This window comes from Hakea prostrata, chromosome 10, assembly GCF_041222555.1.
Source record: "Hakea prostrata isolate BN-2017 chromosome 10, UWA_Hpros_2, whole genome shotgun sequence".
NCBI classification, from domain to species: Eukaryota; Viridiplantae; Streptophyta; class Magnoliopsida; order Proteales; family Proteaceae; genus Hakea; species Hakea prostrata.
Window position 1 is genome coordinate 24110841 of NC_142609.1, and position 19678 is coordinate 24130518.

A 19678-nucleotide genomic window follows, 5' to 3' on the forward strand; every position below is an offset into this window, starting at 1 on the left:
TCCGGGACAAATGTCCCAATGATTCAGAATGGCTGCAAACAAAGGATTGAAGAAGGGAAAGCGAACCCCGCTTTCTAGAGTATCTATATACAGGGAAAATTCGCCCGAAAGGGTCAAATCAACTCTCTCATCATAATTGGGAGCCCTAGGATGGTACGAAGAAGGAAAGTCAAAACCCTGGACGACTAAAGGGAGATTTTCCTCATTATAGGAGGAAGCAACATAATCAGGTCCACCGCTGGACTTGGTAGTTGTTTTGACTGCCTAGAGGACAAGACAGTCACCTTAGGAGTCATGGATGGTCCAGACTCAGGAAGGGCAGAAGAAGTCTCAGCTTTTTCTTCTACTTTTCTCTGGTTGATTAACTTCGTGAAGTCACGCCAAAGAGCAATTAGGGTTTTCTTATCACTATCCGACTGCTCAGAGGAGACAGAAACAAAGACCTCATCATCACTATCGCCTTTACCGGCACTAGGCACAGGGGAAATTTCTAAAGAAACCCTACTGTCCTCCATTACTAAAAGGTCTGATTGTGGTTTCTAGAGGAAAAAGAAACCTGGAGATGGAAGTAAACTTTGCAAGGGAGTCAGTAAACTTATTGAATCACTGAGGCAGAAAGCTCGAGAACGGGAGGACCGTGAAGGCGCGAAGAAGACAACGAGGTTTCAAAATTCTAGACAAGGAGAATGAAACCTACGAAGACAACGAACCGCTTTTAAGCACCCGCACGAGTGTTTGAGGATGTGTACGATCGAGATGAATTCGGCATCAACGACCGAGATTTGAAGACGGTTTGAAAGTTTGAATTCACGAATCCAAAACAGGCGTTCAGAAACCGTCTTTTTGATTGCGTGAGCAACGATAGTTTCGGCTGTAAAGGACGTGTGGCGTCACCCTCACAATGCTCGAGGAAAAGGCGACACAACCGCATTAAATGTGATATGACATTCAATGGGTTGAGGATTATGCAAGACTATTGTTCGACGAAGAACCCAGTTAAAAACTAAGCCCTCAGGATCGACCGAACGCTTGGTCTAGGGGGCTCGTGATACGGATAAAATATGATCGAACTTGGTTCATTCTTGGTTCGACCCTCAACTCCGGTTGGGACGAAAGGAATCGACTCGCTTCCGAGCGAGCCGGGTCCATGAGACAGCTTGCTAAGGAAGAAAACTTACTCAGTCACAAGCACGCCCTAATCCGATACTTTCGGAGTAGGTTAATCAACCTAATGACGGCTAGCATAATTCGGCGGCTGTCAATCATCGCTATCATATGGATAACCATCAAATAACAGTCGGGTTATCCTAGGAGTCATCTACTAGTCCAAACTAGTAAAAGTCTATCACTCAACGGATCTATCAGTTAAGATCCAACGACTACCCGAAGAAGGCTCAAATACATTCAACTAAGGAGATTCGAAGGTACACTCTATATAAGACATCACCTACCCACAAGGTAGAGACGGACGAAAACACTCAGATGCTTACTATCTGAATCATATTCTTGTTATTCATTCCTTACCTCTGTGCTCTAGCAGAGCCGTTTGTGATTAAGTTCATCAACTGACTTAGCCTTCGGAGGTGGACTCCCGATCCCAGTGGTCGGGCCACATCTGTCGCTTTATTTTGCAGGTCACTCTCAGGAGATCTAAGGGTTGAGCAGATTTTGGACGCATCAATACTTGATCCTTGGGACTATGGATCACATACCCGGGTATGCCAGGTAGGGTACCGACTGGGTGGATGTGACACCAGCAACCCATATCCTTGAGCGAGACGGGAGAAAGCAAAGAGAGACAAGAGAGGGGCAGAGAGACAATAGAGTCGAGAGATGGGTAGAGAGACGAGAGAGAGACAGAGAGAGACGAGACAGTTGAGAGAGTTGAGAGAGACGAGAGAGACAAGAGAAAGACAATAAATATTGTTTAACGATTAGGGCTGCGAGAGATGATTGTTGAGAGAGATGATAACCCAAAGAGCGTCGAGAGAGTTGAGAGAGATGAGGAGCTTTCAGGGTTATCGTGAAATTACATCGATAACCTTGATCAACATTACAAGCATCACTTGTGCCTCACAAAATCATAGAGAATTGCTTGTGTGTCAGAGAAGCTCCAATTTGGAGCTTCTCGACACAATGAATTTGTGTGCCAAATGCTCAATTCGACACACTTTCTCTGAACCGGCACACTTATTTTAGACTGGTTTACCATACAAGTTTGTTGTCATTTTTGTGCCTAAACGGGCAAATGGCCCAGAATAACTGTGCCAAAATCGTTACCATACACCCCTAAGTTGTCATGCTGCAGTTATCGCAAGAAACTCTTGAGAACACTCCACATTTTTGCTCGAGCAAATGGTATTGTGACCATGGTTCCTCGTGTCGGCGATATATCGCCGACACGAGGCGACATTTCAACGTGTCACTGGGGGGCAACACGACACCCCCCAGCAACACCGATAAAACCTTAAGTCGGTGATATATCGCCGACAGTCGAAATAAAAACTCGATGTCTTCAAATCCCAAGCTTTTGGCATAACTCACCATCTCCTTCACAATCTGCAACACTTGATCTTTCGTTTTCTTCAATTTATACTTCATGTGTATGAGTGTATCTCGTTGGTCGCTATGAACGTCAAAACCCTGGGTCTCTTGGCCCATTACAAAGCTTCCCCTGCCGTATCGAGATCAGCACGAGTGCATCTGGCCATGCCACAGATAACAGGCACATACCCATTCTCATCAACACCATTTCCAACTTCCTCTACAATTGTTTTCACAGCTTCAAAGTCATCTTTACTAGATGCAGGAAAGTGAGGAAACCCTGCTTCTATGATGTCGACACCGAGCTTTGCAAGATTCTTCGCTATATCAAGCTTTTGCTTGGCAGTCATAGCTGCACCAGGAGCTTGTTCACCATCGCGAAGGGTTGTGTCCAGAATGCGAACATAGTTTGGATCAGAGATTTTGTTGGGAATGTATATAGGGCGGCATGGAGAAGAGCTTCCCATTTGGCTGGTTTGAATTGAAATCAAGACTCAAAATGCAGATGATGTATAATTTGGTGATAGAGAAGTTACACTAAGAAACTCTGCGCTTGATGCTATTTCCAACAACAGAGCTGCAAAATATTGAAACAGGGGTTCGATGCCCAACCAAAAGTCGGGTGACTTTTGGTGACATGTCGCTTGAGTCGCCGTGTCGCCAGGGTCCGACACGGCGACATGGGCTGACATGTCGAACCTTGATTGTAACAACGGATTCGCCAAAGCCCGTTGTCAGATTCAAGATATTTTGAGTTGCTTACCAAAAGAGAATTAAAAAAAAAAAAATGTCACGTTGAATTAGAATTTTGAACACGGTTTCTACCGAAAAAAAAACGAATTTTAGACACGGTTTCACACCAAGGATTAAAATATCCTATTCCTTAAATTCAAAGAAATAAAAAATAGAAAGTATACAAATATAGCCCTGCCTGCAATTTCAGAAACTCCAGACTTTCTTTTTGCCCTTTCCCTTCCTTATCGGTGGCCATTCTCGTCATAAATTACTACCCAAAAACAATCCCACTTGCATATCTAGAGTTGGCATTACTTTCGCTCTGAATCTCGATTTCAGTTTCAGTTTCAACCTTGAACCTTCCCTGGTTTATATAAGTATACCTAAAAAACAAAGCTCAATTAAGCCATCTCAATTTCTCCGATTTTCCTCTGCAAGTTTGTGTTTTCGGTATTCAGTTAAAATGTCAGGCTACCCTTATGGAACACCAGGCTACGGTTACGGTGCGCCACCGCCGCAGCCCTACGGAGCACCACAGCCGCAACAACCCTATGGAGCACCACCGCAGCAGCCTTATGGATCGGCCCCATACGGTGGTGCCCCACCAACGGCACAACCGTACAATCCCTACGGTAGTGCGTCGTCGGCACCATATGAGAAGCCTCCCAAGGACAAACCCCACGGAAGCGGCAGTGGCAGCGCTCCACCACCACAGCAGCAGCCCGGATACCCACCGGCGGGGTATGGAAGTCCGTTCGCTTCTCTGTTGCCGTCGACTTTCCCACCTGGAACTGATCCAAACGTGGTGGCTTGTTTCCAAGCGGCAGATCAAGACGGTAGCGGCTTCATAGATGATAAGGAGTTGCAGAAAGCGTTATCGTCTTACAACCAGAGCTTCAGCCTCAGAACTGTTCACCTTCTCATGTACCTCTTCACCGGTTCCAATACCCGTAAAATCGGTGAGTCGACTCGTTTTCCTCTTTCTCTCTCCCTCTCTGTGTTTTATTTTATTTTCCGTCCTTTCTCTCTTACCGGAGAAATCGGAATGTTGATCTAAGCGAGTTTCAGTTTCTCGGGAAACTGCGTCGATCGGAATATGACCGAAATACCCCTTTCACGATCTTTGTGGAGAAGGGAATTTCGTAATTTCGTAAGGTCACGGTACTGATTACTGATATACTGATATGTCCGACTGGCGTGGTGCCTACCTACCCGTTGTCTGAGACGGATCCCTACATATGCGTTGTCTAAAATGGGACCCACTGCATGGATGAATATCGCAACTTTGTGTATCGATGGGAATCTGACCGTTGATCTTTGCAAGTATCCTGTCAGAGTGCAAATTGCACGGCACCCAAAATGGAAGCCTTACACCGGTTTTATGTTTGGAAAATACAAGTTGTATTGTATTAGAATAGTTAGTGATACAATCGTAAAACCACTACACCCTTGTATATAATTGGGTGAAAAGACTTTATGTACCCTTCTCCAATACCTATTCGAAACCCCTTACCCCCAAATCCTTCTCTGTCGTCTTCATCTGCAACTTCCGGCCACCAGTTCCCTTCCTCCTCATGTTGGGTCTTATTGACAATGCCCAAATGAAAACATCCTTATCTAACGCAGAAACTTAAATCTTTTTCTCAGCTTACAATGAAGAAATGCAGAACTGTCCTTGCGATGCTTGTTGATTTTAATTCCTGGACGAATAGGAGCGTCCAATGTCATAAGAACTTCCATTGCCAGTGATCTGCTGAAGTCACTAACTTATGAAGAAATTTTTGCTCTCTTGAATTATCCGATTTAGTTTGCAAGTTGCTTAGCCATCTCAATAGAATATAAATTTGGTGGTAAATATCGAAAGAATTAAACTGCAGTTGATGAGATACGGTGTTTGGATTCCAACTTTGAAGGGCCAATAAATGGTTCTTTGTTAACCAAGGCCCTTGTTGCAGGAAATGGGTAAAGTAGCTTCATTGCAGGTCCAAATCAGAAATATTTTTGTTCAATTTGCTGCACTTCAGGTTCTTCTTGCAAGTTCCCAGCAGCTTCGAGGGATCTAGCCGTTGTGGTTGAGGTTGTAGATTTATTCATCACCATTTCCCCAGTAGGACTTTGCTTTTATCAAATTCACCTTCTTCACAAGATGGAAACGGGAAAGAGTCTAAGTCCAGTTTAGGAAGCTCAATATCAGGTGGGGTTTTTGAATTGGATGCTGGATGCTGAAAATGGGAGATCGCACACATGCAGATAATTGTAGAATATTTACCACTATTACCAAGAAGACACCAAGTGGATAGGTAATTAAATAATGAAAGATGAGTTGATTAGTAGGAATGCACTAATAGAGAAGAATGTTGGAAAGGAAGATGAAATTTCCAAGTGCCCATCGGGGGCAACGCCTCAAACAATGTTGTGGCGTTGCTAGGGTTGTGGTGAATAGAGCATTATGCTGGACCTAATCACTCATGGAGGCGAGAGAATGGCCTTGATTTCAAGTAGAAAATGTTAAACCCTAATCGTAGAGGAAGTAAAAACCTTGACCTAGTGAGGGTGATGCAGAACTGAAGACATTTAAGAAAGAAGAAGTCCATTGGGTCAGGCCCATTAAAGGCCTAAAGCTATCACCCGAATCAGCCCATGGCTTTCATGGGCTATGACTGTTTTAGCGGGTTAAAGTTAGCCCACATATGTTGAACTTCATAGTCTAGACCTAAGCCTAAGTTTAGTTTTTGAAAAGTCAATAAAATGAGTTGTGATTTGAAAATAAAATAACTCATTGTCAAAGGAGTTTTCATTTGTCAAAGAGTTAGGTAGTGGTTGAGTTATTAATAGGTAGGTGGTGTTAGCTAGTGGTTGGATGTTACCATTAATGTTTATGTCTCTTTAGAATGCTATATAAAGAGAATTATGTAAGAGGTGAAGACACAACTCATCTATAGAAATCAAATTGCTTTGTTAGCATTCCTTCTCTATGGAGACTCCTTGTGTTTGATCAGGGTAGGTTGGTGTTCGATCCAATCGATCCACCTTGCGGTGTGAAGCCCGGGTGTTATTTTGTTATTTTCAATTTTTATATCTTCCTTTCAATTTCTTCATCATAGTTCTGCCCATGTTTGAAGATCTATTCAATCCGTATTGTTATGCTATTATCTTTATAATACCACTCTAGTTTCAGCCCTCTTTCACATCTATTTTCTGTTTCATCTTAAATCCATCAAATCTGAAATTGATTCCTTGTGAAAGGTCCTATTTGGTTACTGTTTTGATCAATCAAATATAGTACTACATTAGAGGGTGTAGAGGAGCTGCGAACAGGTCTCTCTCTCTCCGGTGAAGGGTATTTGCCGATGAAGATGATTGTGTTTTTTGGTGTTGCATTCCCTCCCTCAGATTTTGATTAGGGTATATAGGTAATATCGTATAATTAAAATAGATATTTTTGGAATTAAAGAAATATAAACATTGGTTTAATGGTTTTCAATAATAGATTGGACTAGTGTGTCTAATGAAAATTCAACTTTGGGGTGTCTTTGTTTTTCAAACATAAAATGGGATGTCAATGTTTTATGGTCTCCATTTTGGGATGCCAGTGCAATTTGGTAAAAAAAAAAAAAAAGATTAACACCTGCGATTTTTATTAAAGTTAAACTATTTGGTTTTTCTCATCCTATAAATTGATTCATGTTGGATATTACCATGACTATGTGAGCTAAAGAGTGTTCCCCCCCACGCCCTCTCAAGGTCAGTTTGAAGGATTCCATGGATTCAACGTCAGACTATCAAATTTAATTAATTTACGTTTTTTAGATAAAATGTATAAGTTCACGTGATTCTTGATTCTGACGCAAATATTTTAACTGAAGTAATCAGACGGTTATAAAATATAATCTAGGGAGCTTCCCCTAGGGCTAGATTGTTTGAATTTTCTCACTTTTCTCCCTTTATTTTTTGAAATTTCCAGTCACCTTTGGCACCCTTTCCATGTCGTAAAGATAGAGAGGGTATTGTATCTTTTGATTTTTCAGTTGTTTTTGTTTTTCCTGTGAGTCTTGAAATATCAATGATAGAAATTTTGTAATTGTTATTCGGCCTCCCTTGATGTTAAATCCTAGCTCTGCCCCGGTTTATGATTCAATGGGTTTGAAATCTGTCGTATAAAACACTTAAACACACACTCTCTCTATTGTTGAATTGAGTTGATGGTTTTAGTAGTTACCATCTTTTGGAATCTAACTAGTTTTCTTACTGGTTGAATTGAATCTCCAAACAAAGCAGGACCCAAGGAGTTCACCTCAGTGTTCTACAGTCTTCAGAACTGGAGGGTAAGTCTTCAAATCCAGAACTAGTTTTTCTTGTTGATTACTCATCTTGTCTTTTGTTTCTCTGGGTGGATGAAAAGTTAAATTAAACTAAAGGTGCAGGTTTTTGGTTTGCAATTGTAGGAGACACTGTTATTGTCTTGAATGAGAAAAATGCCTTAAGTTAAGAAGATTCAAATCATACGGGGTTTAATGTCACTAGGATTGTAACTATATGCAAAGGGACATGAACTAATTTTAATGGCCGGATTCTGCCATTAGGTCTGGGCAGAAGATCAAGGAATTATTGTTGCTGCACCTCAACTCCTTCATCGCAAGCCTTAGATGATGGGCTTGATCTAAATACTCAAAATTCTTGTGTTATTGGTGCTTATATAATGTGGCACTTGGACTCCAGGTTATGATCATTAATAATAATCATACATAATGATTTTTTTTTTGAGGGTGGGGGGTGGGGGGTGGGTTTTGGTAGAACCTATATAATGATTATAATAATATGAACTTTGAAAATTCAGTCAATCTTTGAGAGGTTTGATCGAGATCGCAGTGGAAAAATCGATGAATCAGAGCTTCGGGAGGCACTTAACAGCCTTGGGTTTGCTGTTTCTCCAGTCATCTTGGGTTTACTTGTCTCAAAGTTCGACAAAAGTGGGGGCAAACATAAGGCAGTCGAATATGATAATTTCATCGAGTATGTCCCTCTCTCTTTCTCTGTGTCTGTGTTTATTAACCATTCACTAGTCATACTTAAACTTGTAGATTGACGTGTTACTTACTAATTTGTTTCTTCTTGGTTCCCCCTATCCCTTGATTCACAAATGCAGGTGTTGCCTCACTGTTAAGGTAATTACAATGTTCTCCATGGCCTGTAGTTGTTATAAGCAGGGTTTTAAAAGAACAGAATCAGCCAAAATATGCCCTAATCTTAGAAATTTCCCACATTGGTTATGTTGATCATCAGATCACGGTGGTTGCAACTTTATAGTTCCCAAAACCTGCCTCCCTTTTTGATTTAATAACTACAGAGAACAGTTCAATTTCCTGTTGCTATAAAAGCTGGAATCAGTGTAAAACCAATCAAAAGCTCCAGCATGTTGAATCTTCTCTTGCCTTCTGTGTTTTTCTGTTTATCTGGGATGAATAGGTTTTGTCCTGCATCAAACATGATCTGGTAGTTCAAGAAAATACTCTATCATTTGTATAGAATATAGTTGATGTGTTTTTCCTGTATATAGTTACGGAGTGGGAGTTTGATTTTGTGCGCAGGGACTCACAGAGAAGTTCAAGGAGAAGGACACCATGTACTCAGGTTCAGCTACATTCACATATGAGTCTTTCATGTTGACTGTATTGCCCTTCCTTATTGCTTAGAGGAGTGAAGCCCATGGGCTGGATTTGTTTATTTATATTTGTGTTCTGTGCTGGCTCTGAATCCAGGATTGTTTGGGACTTTAGATACTTTCCAAGTAAGCATCTCATTATAATTTTGTTTTGAACTTGGTAATGTAAGTTGATCATAGAGAACAAGGAGTTGTTAGCATCATCTGGATCTACATTTCTAAAGTGGAAGTGCAACAATTATCACAAATCATGGAAGAATGACAGAAAAGGGTTGGCTGGCCTTTTAAAGGTGGTATTTTGGTCTAGTCTACTGAAACCGTATATGGAGACCGAAACCCATAGAATCTTATAGTTTCAAAAAGCTGTGCAATATGGTTCTAAAAAAGTAATTTCTAATTCAGTAAGATACGGTACTGTATTGGTACCGTTTTCTTTTGGTTGAAGAATCGTACCGTCTTGATACAATTTATATATTGAAAATATATCTTTTCTGTATTCATATTGTTTTTGTATCGTTAACATATTGAAACCGTACCGTTTTCATTCCAATTCTTTTCATTCAATTGTTGCACCAACAAGGTGCGGTTTTGGTTTGTAAATGTGTATAGAAAAACGGTATGATAGGGTTTCAACGTTAGGTAGCGAAATCTGTAATATGAAATTATGGTATTGTACAGTATACTCCCTTACATATTTTAATGGTGTTGGAAGAGATTAAATTTGAATATTTCCTGCCGCCTCCTATTAGCTGTAGCAACTTGGTTTTGGCAAAAAAATATTGATAATTTTGAATTCTTCTTGCTGCCTGGTTTATCTATTGCAACTTGGTTTTGGCAAAAGAATGATGAGAAGGGTCAAAGTCCACAGGAGACGGCCATTAGTTGGAATGGTTCATTGAATGAGAAGGTGATTATGGGTCTCAACTCTCATCCAGCTTGTGTTGTTTGATATGAAAAGTAAGGCTGAAGGCTACAGAGGGAAGGTAAAGCCAGTCAGTACCTCCTTATGGGCTCAAAACAGTCAGTGGCTGAGGTCAAATAAGGGTGTCAATTGGTTCGATTTTAATTTTTAATGAGGTCATGATATGAATCGGAACTATTTTCACAAATATATATAATATGAATCGGAACTGACCGACCCCGGAACCTGATTCGATTTTATAATTGATGCCGAAACTGAATACATGCGATTATTTATCTTTAAATTCCCAGTAACTTCTATACGTTCGAATGTCCATCCTGTAACTATAACTATTATTGATTACCCCGCCAAAAAAAAGAAAAAGAAAAAAGGCAACTATTATTAAGTAAATGAGAACTCAAAAGCCCAATTTGTGAAGTGAGTTCTCCACTTTCAGTAATATCTTTCAACTTATTTCTTTTGTAGGTTATCAATAAAGGCATAGCCTCATAGAAAAACTTTACGTTGTTATTTTAAAGAAATAGAACGAACAAAAAGAATATAACCTATCTGGTCCCGTTATGGTTCAAGACCGAGGGTCTTGCGGTAGAACAGAAATAGAATCCAAATCAAATAGAAAACTCATATATATTCCTCACGAGATGGAGATGGATTTGTTCGGTTTGGTTTGATTTTGGTTTCGGTAGGTTTCAGTCTTCCTTAGGTCATTTCATGTGGCTGAATGGAAGTATTGTACCAATTTTGTCCAAGGCATTGACTTCGGGATACACTGGTACTTGGACCATGGTGAACCAAATCGCGGGGGAGGGGGACCCCAGGAAGGTATCAGGGACCTTAGCCAACGCCCAAGCCTCGATCATGAGTGTCACATCCACCTAGCCGATACCTTATCTGGCATACTCGAGTATGTGATCCACAGCCCTGAAGATCAAGATTGAGGAAATCAACCTCCCACATTTACGATAACATAATTAAGAACAAGATTAATCAATGGTATATTATATTAATAGAAAGATCAAAGATAAGATTCAGAGAATAAACAATATAATCAGAGTGCGGAAAATAATACTGTTTTTGAAATTTAAAAGTAACCGCAAGCGCACGGTATCGTGTAGCTAACGGGTCGATCTCAATGAGATGTGCCACTTATAATTCAACTTCTTAATAGTAATACGAGAGTGGAATGATTCAATTTTTGTTAACTGATTAACTAAACTAAACAATCCTAATCTCTACGTTTAATGCAATCAAATTGAAACGAAAAATAAATTACACAATCAATGCAAAAATAAAAGACAGGAAAAAAATTGCGAACAATAAAAATAAAAAGGAAAAGGGAAGTGATCCGAGTGTCAGCTCTGGATGGAGGGAAGAGAAGTATAATAATAATGACTTTGATCGTGGACCTTTTGCCGTAGCTTACAGTCCACCGATCGGGGGAATGGATATTAAAGAAAAAAAACAGTGCAGAAAGTAAATAACAAAACAATAAACAAAGCAATAAAAAGAAAAGGAAGCCTTAACCAAAGAGAGGCACGGCTGTAGGCATCTCTGATCAAGGATCTTAGGGGATGGGAGAACGATAAGTAAATGCTGAAAGTAAATTGCAGAAAGTAAATAACAGAAAGTAAATTGCAGAAAGTAAAAAGAAACCCTTAACCAAAGAGAAGCACGACTGTAGGCATCTCTGATCAAGGATCTAGGGGATGGGAGAACAATAAGTAAATGCTGAAAGTAAATCCTAAATTAAGAATATGGAGGGGTAGATAGAAGCGGGAATGGAGGGAGGAGAGAAGATTAATAAAGAATGTTACTTACTTGCGAATTGAACAAACGATTCGAATCTCAACCAACCCTAACAACCAGATCTAGATCTAGGATGATTTAAATCTGCAATTGCTAGACCTAGAGAAAAACGAATCTAAAAACATGAACTTGAATTGCATTATATAAAAAAATTAAACCGAAACATTCAATCTAGAAATTTAAATCTAACAAATGCAAACAAAGAAAACTAAAGAAAGCCTAAATAAACTGAAGAGAGAAGAAAGAATGATTCTACTAAGCTCTAGAACATGTTCTCCTTTGATGGAGTCTGCTCTCCTTTTATAGAGTTTACATGAGATATGAAGCACGGATGAATTTGAATAAAACTCAGGGTTTCTATCTGACTCAGACAATTAGGGTTTTGACGTACTAATCACACCAACTTAGAAAGATCAGATGCATAATTCCACCATTGGATTTGAGGTTTAAGTAGTCGTGAAGTTCTCCTCCAAAAATCAGCACAATCGGACATCGGATGACCGTTCGATGAAGGGTTTGATCGAAACTAGGCAGAGACATTCAAAAACGGGATTTTCCCTCTTTTTCTTTCTTTAATTAAATCCAAGATTGGAAATAAAGATATTGAGGTATGCAAGGACTCTTTTCCATTTGGACTCTCTCAATAATATCTCTGTAGATTTGATTTAAAATCTCAGCCGTAGATCAAATTTGCCTTCTTTATCTCTGTTATTCCCAGATTGACACTGAGAGGGGGGGGGGTGAATCAGTGTCTTCAAAAATTCACCACAATGTGGCTGGGTCTACCAGACAGTGTACCACCACTCTGCAATCAAGGCACTCCAATATGTGCAACAAAGAAAAATAAACAAAAAACGCAATGCACCAAGATTTACGTGGTTCGGCCAAATTGCCTACATCCAAGGAGTAATACCCTACCTAGGGTTTCATATATTTTTCAATACACTCCTAGATATTTTGACTGCTACAACAGTCCAGGAACACCAATCCCTGCTATAGTCTAAAATGCAATTTAGACAAGGGCACCAACCCCAACCCCCTTGACAAACTCCAACTTGCTAGGTCACAATGTAAACCAATAATTCAAGTTCCCCAAATTACATTCATGATCTAGGTTCTTCATCATTAAACATAACCTAGAAAATAATAGACAATAACTTGTGAATACGGGTTAACTCAACTTGTGTAAGATGCATGGTAACAATACTTGTTTCTCTTTTTCTCCAACTCTTTTTTTTTCTTTTCAATCTTTTTCAGTTTTCTCTCTTTAAAAAAACCATACAACCATGTTCCCTTCTTTTCTTCTTCTGCTGCTTCTTCTTCCTTCTCTTTTACTTTCTTTCTTGTTCAACAAAACAAAAGACTTCTTATTCCCAAGCTTCAGATCTCCAAAGCCAACCAACGTCTTCTGGTTTGACTTCCACGCTCTTCCCAAACTCCTCAAAACGTCCTTCCTCTTCTGCTAGTGTTTGCTCTCCTTTTATAGATTAATTAAACTCAGAGTTTGAATCAAACTCAGAGTTCCTATCTGATTGAAACAATGAGTGTTTTGACGTACAAATCAGACTAACTTAGAGATCTCCAATGAACAATCCCACCGTTGGATTTGAAGATCAAGAAGTCGTGAAGCTCTCCTCCAAAAATCGGCTCAATCGGACACTGGATGACCATCTGATGAAGAGGTTGATCAAAACTGGACAGAGACCCTAAAAAACGGGATTCTTGAGAGACCCTCAAAAACGGGATTCTTGAGTTTTCTTTATTTGAATTGGATTCTTTCTCTTGGAACCTTTTTGTGTGTTGTTGTACCATATCAAAGACCACTTAAGTTGCCAACAATGACAACACCTTCATTTTAGGCCAATGGAACAACAATCTCCCCCTTTGGGATTGGGAGATTGTTGGCAACTCAACCTCCTTTTCTCTTTTCTCTCCCCCTTTGACAACAAGTACAAAGGGTGCTTTGTGCTCCCCCTACCATAGAGCTCTCCCTACATAGACTCTTCCATAGGAGTGCCCACCGCACCTTCTTATCCTATGGAGAGATGATGTTCTATGTATTTTCTCACTTACTCCCCTTGGAGCCACAACCCCAAGCTTTACTCTTAATCTTTCAAAACTATGTTTGGACAGTGGTTTTGTGAAGATATCAGCCACTTGATTTTCTGTGGGAACAAACTCCAAGCTCACTTCACCTTTTATCACTTTTTCTTTCAAAAAGTGATATCTTATATCAATATGCTTGGTCCTAGAATGTTGCACTGGATTCTTGGAGATATTGATAGCACTCATGTTATCACACTTGATAGCTATAGCTTTATCACATTTGATGCCAAAATCAGAAATTTGCCTCTTCATCCAAATCACACTGCTTGTAAAATGTCTGGTCTTGATGCTGTTAGATATAAGAGACTCTCAATCATAGATCTATAGTGAGTTTGATCAATTGAGGGGGACTCATCACTTGAGCTCAACTTGCATCCAACCACCATAGGAGTTCCCACTGGTTTGCAATCTTCCATCATGAATTTCTTTAGCATTTCCTTAACATACTTTATTTGAGATATGAATATGCCACTTGCCATTTGATTTACTTGTAAACCCAAGAAGTAGGATAACTCTCCAAGCATGAACATTTCAAATTCTGTACTCATCTTCCTTGCAAAACCTTGACAGACTTCATCACAGTGACCTCTAAAGATGATGTCATCCACATACACAACAACTACCAATTTACTACAATCTTCAGCCATGACATAGAGGTTGCTGTCCACGGTTCCTTTCCTTAAACCTAATTGTAGCAAGTAAGTGTCAAGTCGTGAATACTAAGCTCTTGGAGCTTGTTTCAAACCATATAATGCTTTCTTGAGTTTGCATACCATATTTGGATCATCACCTATTTAAAATCCATCCGGCTGCTCAATGTAGACTTGTTTTTCTAAATCACAATTTAGAAAGGCTGATTTAACATCCATTTGATAAACTTTAAACTCCTTAAAGGCTGCCAAAGCTAGGAACATTCTAATGGATTCCAACCTTGCCTCTGGAGCAAAAGTTTCATCAAAATCTATCCCTTTTACTTGAGCATATCTCTTACACACCAATCTGGCCTTGTTTCTGACAACTTGCCCTTCTTCATTCATTTTATTTCTAAATACCCACTTGGTGCCAATAACATTCTTATTAGTTGGTCTAGGAACTAGTTCCCAAGTGTTGTTCTTTTCAATTTGGTCAAGCTCTTCATTCGTTGCTTTCACCCAATTTTCATCTTTACAAGCTTCATGGACTGACTTGGGCTCTTCTTGAGATATCAGTGAGAAAGTAGTCTTCTTTTTCTTTAGCTTTCTTGTTTGTATCCTTTCATCTAATGTGCCAATGATTTGATCAAGAGGATGAACTTTGTTCCATTTGTTATCCTTGGGTCTTCCATCTCTTTCTGGTTCAACATCAGACTCATGTTCACCGGACTCTACTCCATGTGGAGTCTCATTTTCAAACTCTTCATTATCTTCAACATTGTCCAAGGTCGAGTCCTCAGTTGCAACAAATTTGGGATGAGGTAGATTTTCATCTATCTTCACATCTGAGCTTTCTACAACTTTTCGAAGTCTTTTGTTGAAGCACCTGTATGCCTTGCTCTTAGAAGAATACCCCAAAAAGATACATTCATCAGCTCTGTCATCAAACTTTCCCAAATTTTCTTCCTTTCTCTTGATGAAACATTTGAACCCAAAAACTCTAAAATGCTTCACAGTTGGCTTCCTGCTGTACCACATTTCATATGGAGTTTTTTGATTTATTTGGTCCCACCATGCACCTGTTTAAGATGTAGACTGAACTGTAGATTCCTTCTCTCCAAAACATTTTTGATATATAACTTTCAGAGAGAATTGTTCTTGCCATCTCTTGAACAGTTCGATTCTTTCTTTCCACTACTCCATTTTGTTGTGGAGTCCTAGCAGCTGAATGTTTGATTTTTATGCCATGCTCACTACAAAATTCTGAAAATTTTCTCCATGTATATTCCTTACCTTGATCTGATCTTAGGCATTTTATAGTATTCCCTATTTCATTTTCAACTAGCTTCTTGAAAGCTATAAAGTTGTCCAATGCCTGTGTCTTCTCTTTTAGAAAGGATACCCAAGTCATTCTTGTGTATTCATCAATGAAAAGCATGAAGTACATTTCTCCTCCAAAAGCTTCTGTTCTCATAGGACCACATAAGTCAGTGTGAATTAAATCAAGGGAGCTGCATATGTGATACTCCTTGGGCTTGTAAGTGGCTCTAGTTTGCTTGCCTTTTTGACATGGACCACATACATGATTTGAAGGCCTTTTAATCTTTGGAAGATCTCTCACAACTTCCCTTTTACTGAGCTTGGCAAGAATCTTGAAATTTATATGCCCCAATCTCCTATGCCATAACAAGCTTTCATCCTCTTGACTCACCATGCACCTGTTTGATAAGACATATAAGTTTCCGGTTGTTCTGGTTCCTAAAGCCACTGCTTTGCCATTTTTTGGCTTCTTGATTTCACAACCTTCTTTAGTGAAAAGAACTTCATATCCACCATCACAGATTTGGCTCACACTAAGAAGATTGTGTTTGAGCCCACTCACATATAGAACATTATTGGATTTTAACTTTCCTTCATCCAGTTTAACTGAGCCTCTACCTTCAATCTTGGCCCCATCATTGTTGCCAAAACTCACTGAACCACTTTTCACTACATCAAGGCTTGAGAACATATTCTTGTCACCTGTCATATGTGTGGAACACCCACTATCAAGAATCCAAGGTGCCTCACTACTATGAGCCTTGAAAGCTGTTTGAACTACCAAGGAATTTATCATTTTTCCTTTTTCCTTTTTGTCCTTTCTCAACCCAAACTGCTTTATCTGATACATCAATAGGTTCCCTCGGTTTTCTTTGAATTGTTTGTGCATGTCTTTGAGCTAACTTTTTGGGAAGGTTTATCTCCTTCTGTGAAGGAAGAGCAGTCCAACAATACCTTGCAATATGTCCCAACTTGAAACACCTGAAGCATTCTATTTTAACCTTATCCAATGGAGCAAATCTGTTTATGTTGTTGAATGCCACAACCTTGTTTTTTCTTCTACAATTTGCCACTTTATGTCCAAAGTTGTTGCATCCATAACAATACCCATTTTTCCTTTTTGTCCTTTCTCAACCCAAACTGCTTTATCTGATACATCAATAGGTTCCCTCGGTTTTCTTTGAATTGTTTGTGCATGTCTTTGAGCTAGCTTTTTGGGAAGGTTTATCTCCTTTTGTGAAGGAAGAGCAGTCCAACAATACCTTGCAATATGTCTCAACTTGAAACACCTGAAGCATTCTATTTTAACCTTATCCAATGGAGCAAATCTGTTTTTGTTGTTGAATGCCACAACCTTGTTTTGTCTTCTACAATTTGCCACTTTATGTCCAAAGTTGTTGCATCCATAACAATACCCATTAAAGCCTTGACTATTAAATGTTTTATGATAAGCTCCAGTATAGCCTTCTTTACTCATCTTTGGCTTGATCTTCCCAATATATGGATTCTTTTGGTGCTCCTCATCAAGATTCATTGGATTTGTTGTATTTCTATTTCCATTGGTCTTATTTACATTTGATCATTCCCCCTTTGAGCATTCAAGACCAGTTTTAATATGAGGTGACCTCTGAACACTCAAGATCTCATCTAGTACCTTATCTCTTCCCCAAGTAGAAGTAAAATGAGTAGTCCCTGTCACTTGATTTTCAACTGTCTTGTCCTTAAAGTTCAATGTAACTGGAGTGGATGATGTGGTAGCTTTTAAATAACTCCTCTTTTGTTCTTCTTCAAGTTCTGATCTTAACCTTCCAACTTCTTTCTCAAGTTCTTCACACTCTTTACACTCGAGAGAGAGGCAAGATGATGAGTCATTTATAACATGCTCCAATTCACTAATTGTGACAGTCAACTCCTTGATTGTTATCTCAGAATTTTCAAGTTGATTCTTCATTTCTCTATTTTTCTTCCTTTCCTTTTAGAGATCAAGCAAGGCAGAGTAACACTCACCAACATAATCAATTTCACCTTCAGTGTCTTCATTATCATCAGACTTTTCTTTAGTTTGAGGTGATTCATCATCTTCAATAGCCATAAATAAAACCTCATCAGTTGAGTCATTGTCTTCATCTGATTCTTCTTTAGAGGAGTAGCATTCATTCTTAGTCAAAAGACTTCTCCTTTTGAAATGGCTTTTCTTTTTCTTTGGTAAGAATTTTTTCTTTCCCTTCCTATCATTTCTCTCTTCCTCTTCCTCTTTCTCTTCATCTATGTTTCCTCTCTTAGGACATTTAGAGGCAAAGTGTCCTATTCCACCACAACTGAAGCACTTAAAAGGTGCTTTTCCCTTGTGTTTACCTGTTCCTTTCTTAAACTTTCTAGCTAAGTAAGCTATAAGTTCATCATCAGAGTCTTCAGATTCTTTTTCTTCTTTGACCCTTAGCTTCTTCATTGCTTTGAATGCTGCTTCCTTCTCTGTGAACTTGCCCTTTTCAGTTCTCATCTCATAGGTTTTAAGTGTTCCATGTACTTCATCAAGAGTGATTGTATCTAAGTCTTTGGCTTCTTCAATGGTCGAGACTTTGGAGTCATATTTGGGACGCACAGATCGGAGACTCTTCTGACATATCACAGAATTTTTAATTTTTTCTCCAACTCCTCTGATGGAGTTTACAACCTCATTTACTTTGACCATGTAGCTGTCTATGTCTTCTTCTTCAGTCATCTTAAGACTTTCAAATTGTGCTCTGAAGATTTGCAGTTTGGCTTTCTTAACTTTGATGTCCCCTTCATAGATGCTTACCAACCTGTTCTAGACTTCTTTAGCTGTATCACAGTCCCATTACTTTAGCCATGACTTCTTCATTCAGCCCAGACATGATAGCATTTAACGCCCTGAGATTGTGTGCATAAGCCATTTTTGCCTCATTGTCTATAAGCGAAGCTACTGATTCCTCATAGCCATAAACCAGAGACTGTCATACATCATACCCTAGAGACCCAATGTATATCTGTATTCTTCTTTTCCAAAAAACATATCCTGTACCATCAAAAATAGGAACTTTCCCAAAGTCTTTGGAGTTGCCTTCACTTGTGGCCATTTTTACAAACTCTTTGATCAAATCCTGAAGTGGTTACACTTCTCTTCACGGGAACCGGCTCTGATACCAATTGTTATTCCCAGATTGACACTGAGAGGGAGGGTGAATCAGTGTCTTCAAAAATTCACCACAATGTGGCTGGGTCTACCAGACAGTGTACCACTCGTAGCTATCAACTGCACAAGGACACGTCCACCACACACCACAATGTGGCTGGGACTACCAGATAGTGTACCACCACTCTGCAATCAAGGCACTCCAATATGTGCAACAAAGAAAAATAAACAAAAAACGCAATGCACCAGAGTTTACGTGGTTCGGCCAAATTGCTTACATCCACGGAGTAATACCCTACCTAGGGTTTCGTATATTACTCAATACACTCCTAGATATTTTGACTGCTACAACAGTCCAGGAACACCAATCCCTGCTATAGTCTAAAATGCAATTCAGACAAGAGCACCAACCCCAACCCCCTAGACAAACTCCAACTTGTTAGGTCACAATGTAAATCAATAATTCAAGTTCCCCAAATTACATTCATGATCTAGGTTCTTCATCATTAAACATAACCTAGAAAATAATAGACAACAACTTGTGAATACGGGTTACCTCAACTTGTGTAAGATGAATGGTAACAATACTTGTTTCTCTTTTTCTCCAACTCTTTTTTCCTCTTTTCAATCTTTTTCAGTTTTCTCTCTTTAAAAAAACCATACAACCATGTTCCCTTCTTTTCTTCTTCTTCTGCTGCTTCTTCTTCCTTCTCTTTCACTTTCTTTCTTGTTCAGCAAAACAAAAGACTTCTTATTCCCAAGCTTTAGATCTCCAAAGCCAACCAACGTCTTATGGT

General features: G+C 39.3%; 1 protein-coding gene and 1 pseudogene across 1 annotated transcript; one reads left to right on the forward strand and one right to left on the reverse strand.

Annotated features, from left to right (window-relative positions):
- Positions 1-2289: 2289 nt before the first annotated feature.
- LOC149002328 (2-isopropylmalate synthase 2, chloroplastic pseudogene) lies at positions 2290-3011 on the reverse strand (annotated as a pseudogene).
- Positions 3012-3467: 456 nt separating this feature from the next.
- LOC149002329 (putative calcium-binding protein CML49) lies at positions 3468-9141 on the forward strand. The gene is made up of 5 exons (XM_089137176.1): positions 3468-4238; positions 7558-7604; positions 8117-8292; positions 8426-8444; positions 8868-9141. Exons 1-5 carry the CDS (start codon positions 3743-3745, stop codon positions 8970-8972), a joined length of 843 nt encoding a protein of 280 aa, XP_088993302.1. The 5' UTR covers positions 3468-3742; the 3' UTR covers positions 8973-9141.
- Positions 9142-19678: the final 10537 nt, after the last annotated feature.

What these genes read in the sequence shown, in the direction of transcription:
- LOC149002329 (XM_089137176.1), top strand. Translation starts at nt 3,743, where the DNA reads ATGTCAGGCTACCCTTATGGAACACCAGGCTACGGTTACGGTGCGCCA. An exon ending in TTCCAATACCCGTAAAATCG is followed by an intron (nt 4,239 to 7,557) that starts GTGAGTCGACTC and finishes CAAACAAAGCAG; the next exon opens with GACCCAAGGAGTTCACCTCA. An exon ending in ACAGTCTTCAGAACTGGAGG is followed by an intron (nt 7,605 to 8,116) that starts GTAAGTCTTCAA and finishes TTGAAAATTCAG; the next exon opens with TCAATCTTTGAGAGGTTTGA.